Raw genomic sequence first — 9,152 nt, forward strand, 5'->3', positions numbered from 1 at the left:
ATTTTGCTTCCCGCCCTTCCGACCCAATTTACTCAAAGTCATTCTCAGCAGCCTGGAAATAATTAAAGGTTCTCAGTGTGATTTACTGCGTTAACAGCAGAGGTCAACTTTTACTCCAACACTACTTTAACTCAGGAGCAGCTGAGAATCGCAGGTACCTTAATTATAAAAATTTATGGCGTGCAGCAGAAAACACATAAATTACAGCTTCCTTATCGATTCCTATTCTTTTGACAGATTCATTTGGCGTTCACAAAACAAGTCATTTTGCTGTCATAAAGTTAATGCTTTTGACTTTTTATAAGCAGATTTTATTATTAGCACAAAATCAGGCGAATGCCAAATGCTTTTTTTTCTTTGACTGAACAACATAAATTATGAAAAAATATTCCTTACTCACCATGGGACGGACGTGCATCAACATGGCATGAACATGTACACAACCCATTGGCCTTCCTTCACACAAACTAGCTCTTAAGAAGGAAGATTGGAGTTTAAATGTGCCCCGCTAACATTAAACGGTCAAGATCAGTTTATATCAATTAGACCAGACAGTTATAGAAATTAAACATCACATACGGTTCTGATAAACAGTTGAATATTTAAACAGATTCCTCTGGAAACGGCACAAGAATGCTGCAATTTTTAGTATCCTCCAGTCAACACGTAATCTCAATGCAAGGCTTTGAGGTTCAAGGTTAAAGCTTTGATGTCTTTTTATTGATGATTTTTTTTTCAAAGTACAGTAGAAGATAAAATTCACTCAACCTGACTTGGTTTCATGTTCACAGTTTTTTCTTTTTATTTTTTTACCTACTACCGCTTATGATGGTACGAAGCCCTTAAAGGGACATAGAAAATAAAATTTAAAAAACGAAGTAAAAAAAAAAAAACAGGGTTGTGAATGTTGACAGGTTAACACGCGCGATTAATAAAACATAATTGGTTCATTAATATTTATTAATCGCGCTCAGGCGTCCTGCTGTGCAGATGTGAGATCAGCGTGGTAAAACTCTGGTCTAAAATAAACTTAAACTTTTTTTTACATTTAATATGAGCTGTCTGCTATGAAAAATCCAAAGAGGAAACCAACCATTATTTTATTTTGGGATGGGGATTGACATGAATTTTCCACAATATTATCTAAAAATTGAAGAAACTCCATGAAAGTCCCCATGAGGCAAACAGTTCAGAGAAGACAGACACGCCCCCAGCTGTGAGCAGCCGACCTGAAATCCAGCTGGATCAAACTTCTCCCAAAAAGTTGTTTTATCATATTTCACACTTTCATAATAAAGAAAGTTTATGAGAAAAAAAGGAAAAAGCTGGAAAAAAAAATGAAAAATGAAAAAAAGAATTCCAGGAAAAACATTTTGTCTATGTTGTAAAAACACTTTGTTAAACACTTTGGTGTTTTCCATAGCAAAATGAATCACATTTTTCTACACAGAATTTTCTATTTTTGCATAATTTTAAGTCTAGTGTGTGAATATAACATAGAAAAATGACTAAATAAAGGTAGTGTCACATTGGAGAGGTTTTGCTGATTAAAATTATCCCAAATAAGCGTGCATGTAGTCTTTCAAATTGAAAAAAGAGGTAAATTCAAAAGTAGACAAAAACAGAGTTTAATTAAGAATTTATTAAAACTGCATTTCTGAATATTTCTTCATTCAAATTGTGATTTAGGAACAGACAAAAAATGGGGTTTGAAAAGCTTGTAGTTGGGATGTACAAACTACAGTCGATGGAAAATGAACTTCCTCCATTCTGATGAATCCACTTGCAGACAAACGGATCCACGTTTACGTTGTTCGAGCTGGCATCTGAAACAAAACCGCACATCTGGAATGCTCTAAAATTGCTCGCCACATTTGTTGCAATTCTAAAGTTAGCTTAGGTTTGTGAGGGGCTGTAAGCTAGCAGGAGTGTAAACAAAGGGATGATGGGAAATGGTTGCTGGCTTATTCCTTGGCAACTAAAACTCTGCAGAAACTATATAATTTTTTTTTTTTTTTCATTTAGCCTAAGAACATTATCATCATAATTTTAAAATAGATCAAAAAATGATCTGAGTGAGACTTTAAATAAGAGAGATGCTGCAGCAAGAAGGAACTGACCAGCATAAATATAAGCAAATGTATTCATGAAAACAATATGGAGTCTCCACACTGTTGGTCTGAGATGAAGATTGAGGTCATGCATGGAAAACTGGCACAGCTGAGGTTACATAAATACTTCAACAGCTCATTAACAACCACATTTACATAAGAAGTTTTTGAATGTGTATCCTTTACTACTCAAAAGCAAACAACAGAAAACAATTTATCATCTCTGACCAGCTGCAACACTCGAATTAAGAATTAATCAATCATAATTAACTCCTTCATGAAAGAGGTTTTCCTCTGGAGGATCCTCCCAGACAGAAACACCAAACAAGTTTATAGAGTTATGTTTACTTTATTTAAGCTTAGTACACACACACAAAAATCAGTTTACGGAAGTTCTGGAATTTGATCAACAAAAATGCTGATTTTAAGCAGCGCAAAGATCAATTAGGCAAACTGCATCACTACAGGTTACTTTTAAAGGTTGTCTAACAAAATTGTAACTTTTTACCTTCAAAAATGACTAGATTGGTAGTTAAAGAAAATAAAAGATCTTCCCCACATATATGTAGATATTTAAAACGTAGAAAGGTTTGTCTACTTAAACTTTAGGTAAAAAAAAAAAGGCAATTTAATACTACAGTGTATAGTCATATTACAAACAAATATACTAAAGTTGTGACTATAACCAGTCTTTTTTTTAATCTTTTGCTTTTAAAAAATGTAAGACAGAGATTCCGTTCACAAAAATTAATACTGAATCTTAAAGAGTAAAATGATTAAGTTCTTTGTTTTTTTTTTGTTTGTTTTAATGGTGGAAAAGCAACAGCCCATACTACTATCCTCCCTCCACTGTGGTCTGGGGTTTGTGGCCAGAAGATCTCAACAGTTTTGTACTGATCTGTCTAAACTTTTTTTCAAAATAATTGATTTTCTTATAAAATATTATAACTGTGTTACCTTCTCAGAACAAAAAAGAATGGTACCAAGAATTACTATATTGAAATTAAACGATTAGACTTAAAAACAGTTGAAAACTTAAAAAAAGGCTTCTTGTAAAGGCTTAGTCAGAAGGAAAGTTTGAAGTGTGAATTTGCTATCATGTAAATACATTTTTGAAAGATTTTTTTTCTTTGACTCGATTCCTGGAAAATAGTGGATTCGTGTTACTCCAGATGCTTTCTCTGTGCATTTGTAACACACATGGAGGCATTCTGAACTTCAGGGAGTTTTAAGATCTGAATCCCAATAGAATGAAGAGAGTCGTGACAGAGACTCTAAAGAATCACATGATCACATGACCAAAGTCTCTATTTTAACCAAAAAATCTCAACCTTGGTTTGTAAGGAAAAATAAAGTGGTGTCCTCTTTTACAGAAAAAGAACAAAGTAAGAACAAAGTAACAGACAGCTCCGTCAGACTGCTTCCATCAGGGGAAAAAAAAAGACGAGTTTAGTAAAACGACAATAGATTTAGAAGAAACATTTAGAAAATCTAATTTTGTATCTTCCCGTTACAGAAAAAGGAATGTGCACTTAGTGTTAAAAAAAACCAAAGAACAAATGTAACTGAAATAAATTAGGAGTCGAGAGGTTTGGGAGAAGGTGACCCGGCAGATAGATATGGTTTTAAGTGGAAGATGACAACGTTTTAGGCTGATGACATCAGCTGCAACAGACGGACTGTTAAAAAAAATAAAGAAAAAGGTTTGACCTGAAAGTGTCCTTTCCAAAAATAATAAAAAAAGGAATTGCAGAAGTTTGCACGAACGCATCTCGGACTTATGTTTTGGTCTTTGTTTCTATTGAAGACGCGGTTAAAAGGAAGTCTTTTTCGTCCATCCTGCTCTTCCGTCCGGCTTTCCTACCGCCATCGTTCCAATCCCTTTGACCGAGTACCAGGAGGCTCCAGTGGCTCCAGGCAACAAACACAAGTAAATTAAAGAGTGGAGAAAGAACTGGGGATCAGAAGTGGAGAGGGGGAGAAGGAAGGAAGTGTGTCTCTAGCTGCAGATGAAGGCACTCAACGAAAAGAGAAGAGTCCATTTGGCAAGAATAGAACCAGAGCAGTGCTTCTTTTTTCATTTATTAAGAAAAATTAATTAGGTACAACAATATAATAATAATTAAAAAAAAAGGTTTGAGAGTTAAAAAACTGCTTTGCAAAATTTCAAATGTTTCCACATGAATTAGACAATTTATGTTCTTATTGCTGTCTCTGGTTGATTTATAACACAAATATTAATAAAACAAATCCATCAAAATTTAACACACAAAGAAGAAATCTTCAAACAAAAAATAAATGAAGCCTCTACTACTTAAATTCAATTGCTTTTGTCTTCATTTAAGCTAATTTTTTTCATTGTTGTGTAGAAAAACTAGTAACAGCTTTCCTGTGACTTCTGGGTTTAGACTCATTAATTCAACTGTATTCTGAGTCTTATCGCTGCGAGTGGCAGTCAGGACAGGGCGATTACTCATTCCCCCGTGTAGCCTGAGGTAGCCGAGGAAGAGCAGAGACATGAACACACAAAAAAACCCAGAGATTTGACTTTTTCCATGGAGTCCAAGTGATACGTGGCGCAAGAAAAATGTTATTCTAGTGCTTGGACAGGCTTCGGCTGACCAGCCTTTAATGGGGAAGCTAAAAATAAATCTATTTTTAATGAATCCTTAAGGGACAAAAACACATTTTTCTGTAGAAGAGATTAACCTAAAGGTGTGAAGTCAGTGTAAAGACATAAAGAAGAGAAGCTGATTTATTGCCCTTTTGAGGTGAAACATGGCTTGGCAAACCTCGAGTTTGTGAGGATGTTCAGGGAGGGGTGCAGCTCAGGGGACGACGGTGTAAGGCTGGTAGGGCAGCAGCTTCTGTCGTTCATTGATGGCATAAATCCACGCGGGCTTCACGAAGTTCAGATTGCCGTTTTCCATCAGGGCCTATAGAGTAAACAGGAATTAAGTAATTTTACTTTTCTTTCAGATTCTATTATCAAATGCAAAGATTTAGAGATCCCAGCTTTATATATTAATATACCTTAGTTCAATCTATGCTATTTCAGACTTAATGCACCACACTTAAAACATTAAGATTCTCCAAAAGTTCTTCCTCTGAGACTTTATAGCAAACATAGTTTCATCTAAAACACGTGTTAAAGCCAAGGCCCGGGGCCAGATCCGGTTTTAAAGTTTTAAAAATTGACATTCTGCTAGCTTTTTTTTTTTTTTTTTTTTTTACTATTTTGGCATTTACTAAGATTTTTTAGGTTATTTTGGAGTTTGTCTAATATTTCAGCTACGTGCTAGCTGTTTTGGCTAATTTAGGCTTTTTTCAGGGTTTTTTTGGCCATTTTGGAGTTTAGCTAATATTTCAGCTAAATGCTAGCTGTTTTGACAAACCTTTTTTGGGGTTTTTTAGGCTAATTTGGTATTTAGCTAATATTTTAGATGGCTATCAGCTTTAGAGTTTTCAGCTATTAGCTTTAGGGATTTTAGCTATCAACTTCAACGTTTTCAGCGATCATCTTCCGAGTTTTCAGCTATTGTAATTTCAGCTATCAACTTCAACGTTTTCAGCATTTTCAGCAATAAGCTTCAACGTTTTTAGCTATTAACTTCAGCGTTTTCAGCTATTACCTTCAGCATTTTCAGCCATCAACTTCAGCTTTTTCAGCCATCAACTTCAGCTTTTTCAGCCATCAACTTCAGCTTTTTCAGCCATCAACTTCAGCTTTTTCAGCCATCAACTTCAGCATTTTCAGCCATCAACTTCAGCATTTTCAGCTATTAACTTCAGCGTTTTTAGCTTTCAATTTCAGCATCTTCAGCGGCCAAATTCAGCTTACAGCATTCACACTAGCATTATCACAGATAATGCTATATATCTAGTTCGTAATTATATTAAAAAGTTACAGTTTTAAAGCTTTAAAAATGAAGTTTTAGAGTGTTCAATAAATGTTTATCCTGTTAGGCCCGCGACCTAAGGTGTGTTTTGGATTTTGGCCCCTATGCGATTGAGTTTGACACCCCTGATCTAAAAGCACTCAGACACATTAATGCAGGGTCCATAATGAACAGAGAAAGGGAGTTAAAAAGGACTCACATCTTCAAAGGACTCGTGCCACCCTTCACTGGTCACCACAAACTGCACTTTATCTGTCATGTAGTCCTCAATCACCCTGCGGCAAACCCAGCAGCACACTGTAAGATGAGCTCTCACTTGCTATTATAATGTGAGGGTTAACTGGGTTTCATTTAGTTCTCACCCATTAAAGGCAACGATGTACCGCAACAGAAGTCGCCTCTCATCGTTGGGGAATTTTCCGTACAGGAAAAAGCGCTTTCCACTGAGGAAATCTGTGGAAAAATAGGAAGAATCTACAATTAGAATAGGCTTTGATGAATGTGTTTAATCGCTGCTGGTGTCAGCAGTGGCAGGTACACCCGAAGGAAGCCATCTGTTTCTGTTGATGGGAAATGAAAAGACAGTGGTACCTGGTAGCTCGGGGATGGGATGATCCTCTTCAGCTTCAACGTCGGTGTTTTCATCTGTCGACCCCCCGTAAGGATCCTCTTCGTTCACTGCCGTTTCTGCCGCTGCTTTCTTCCTCCTGCTCTCGTTCTCCACCCTTTCAAAGCAGAAACTCCAATTTATGTCGAATAACGGTCTCAAAGAAAAAACAACCCCCTTTTTTCTGAGAATTTGTTGTTAAACGTCAAGATAAAGTGAAGCCCTTCACAATAAGGTTATTTCATTCAATTTTTACAAGTTATCAGGTTGGATATAATGCATCAATGACACGTATCCACGTGTGAATATCTCTGATCTGTTTGATTCAACTCTCCTGTAAACATTGCCTCTGCACACACCATCAAGCATCTCCAGAGAAAACAGACGGATCTTTTCAATCAATGCTCTGCTTTACAGACAGTTTTAGGGCTTTTTTTTACTGCTGCACCTGGAAGTCTGAGCTGATTAAAGCAGAGCTCTAAAAAACCAACATGGCTTCAGATCAGTCCAGTACCAGGTCTGAATAGTTCCCTCAGGAGATTTAAAAACCCACTCCAGTAAAAATAGTGTTTTTAAAATGTTCTTGAGGTATTTTTCTTATTATGGAGGATATATAAAGAAAATTATGATTAAAACTGATTTCTGATTTTTTTTTATTCAGATTTTTGTTAATCAGTGCCAGATGAAAATGCAGTTTGAAAAGGAGCTTATTTGTGACAAGCTCCATGCCAATGCATCCCCTCGCATCCTCGTCTGAGCAGCAATCTGGCTCAAAACTGTACGACTGGATAGCTCTTATTTTGATCGCCATTTTTGTTGAACTGGTATTGTTAGGTTGAATGAATGAATAAATGAATGAAACAACTTGGAGGCACATTTTTAATGAAATTATGCAGAAACTATGTCGTAGAAAACAACACGTGTGTTTGGATTTTAGCTAAAAGAAGCTGTTGGAACCATTTCCAGTCTAATCTGTAGTCTGTAATAATGGTCAGTTAACTATACTCACATCATTGTTGTGTCCCAGGTCTTTTTTTTTTGTTTTCTTTTTCTCTTGTAAAAATCAGACTGCAGGAGCTGTGCTTCAATTGGTGTGGTGCTCCAGCAGGAATGGAGGAACCATAAAGGAACCAGGAAGAAGACTAAGAAAGAGGCTCATTTGACATCTCCCACCTCTCCCAAAAAACAGCTACATGGAGTTTAGAGTTGTAGTAGTGGACTGTTATTTATTTTAAATCATGTTTCCTCTTGTTTTTTTATGTTAGGTTTATGTCTTTTGGTTCATTTTGTTTTGCCAAGTAAGATTTGGGTTCTTGTTAGGTATGCCTGTTTTTGGATGCTATTTTGGCCTTGATAGGCTGCTAGATGGGGGGATTGGAGGCACAACTATCATATCATAAAACATGACATTTTTATTTTAACTTTTTAAATAATTTGGACTTCAAGACTCCTAGCTCGCAATCTGTGCTCACCTGTAGCCTCAGGTGAGGCTCTTTGTTGTTATTTTTGGAGGAAAAGGCTTTTTGAAACTGCAAATTGTAACTATTATTTTTTGAATGAAACACCTTTTGTAATAGAGAAGTTTTTTGCCGATGCGAGTTGGAACCCACCCTGCTTCCACAAAAACTAATTTGGCTACAACTGCAAAATCACAAGTAAAATCCCTCTGGGACACTTTTAAAACAGCTCAAAAAACGACTGGAGAGGGTTTAAAAGCCTCGTTTCCACCGAGGAGTCTTGTACTTTTTGAGCGTTTCTTTTAAAAATGGACCCATTAAACAGAACTGAACCGTGTCTATTACACTTGTAAACAAGACAAACATGAATGACTCTTCCTCCCCTTTCCCTACAGCTTCTCCCTCCCCCTCCACTTTAGGGGTTTTTGGAGTGGTAATGGTATCCAATATTGCTTTGTTAAGGGGACTTCTGACTGAGGGTGTTCTGCATCGTGCTGTGCCGTGAAGGAGACATGCATTTCGTCCCGCGGGTGCGCTCTGATGCACATAAGTTTACATTTAAATGTCAGTAATGACTTTTGTTTTAGCATGACTTTTGAAAACTATAAAACTGATGTTGATAAGCATTTTCTGAGGGCTGGCAGCTACGTACTAACATAGATGACGACTATAATGAAGTCGTCGAGGGTTAGTAAGATCTGAATGTGAAGACACTATTTTCCATATTTCCCCGTTTGTGAGAAGCTGGAAGAATATGGGGATAAAAATCTGGATTTGTTGTAAGTTTACCTCTGGAGCTCATCCTCTGTGTCCACGCCGGATTCATCGTCTTCAGCTCCTAAAATTAAAGAGCACATCTGCAGGTTAGGTTAAATAAATATAACAGTTTTTATTTCAATGTTTTAAAAACAAAATAATTAATTTTTTCCCCCTACAGTTATTTATTTTTTTGTACTGACTTGTCAGAGAGTCCACGTCGTCATGACAACACTGTGCTCTTAAGCTTAAAACAAATGAACAATAATTATGTCTGAGACCCGCTCTGCATTCCTGACCATCTGGGGCAGAGGTTTAAAGC

General features: G+C 36.5%; 1 protein-coding gene across 2 annotated transcripts in view; it reads right to left on the reverse strand.

The window, feature by feature from the left end:
* Window positions 1-4,840: 4,840 nt before the first annotated feature.
* Window positions 4,841-9,152, reverse strand: part of xrcc1 (X-ray repair complementing defective repair in Chinese hamster cells 1) — a 23,570-nt gene continuing 19,258 nt past the window's right edge. For both annotated transcript variants that reach the window (XM_024268167.1, XM_024268166.1), the window contains exons 14-18: window positions 8,864-8,912; window positions 6,602-6,735; window positions 6,373-6,463; window positions 6,210-6,285; window positions 4,841-5,047 (exon numbers count right to left, since the gene is read on the reverse strand). In XM_024268167.1, the coding sequence (XP_024123935.1) occupies window positions 4,940-5,047; window positions 6,210-6,285; window positions 6,373-6,463; window positions 6,602-6,735; window positions 8,864-8,912 (458 nt within the window). In that variant the 3' untranslated portion in view covers window positions 4,841-4,939. The remainder of the gene's footprint in view (window positions 5,048-6,209; window positions 6,286-6,372; window positions 6,464-6,601; window positions 6,736-8,863; window positions 8,913-9,152) is intronic.

This window comes from Oryzias melastigma, linkage group LG16 (assembly GCF_002922805.2).
Source record: "Oryzias melastigma strain HK-1 linkage group LG16, ASM292280v2, whole genome shotgun sequence".
NCBI classification, from domain to species: Eukaryota; Metazoa; Chordata; class Actinopteri; order Beloniformes; family Adrianichthyidae; genus Oryzias; species Oryzias melastigma.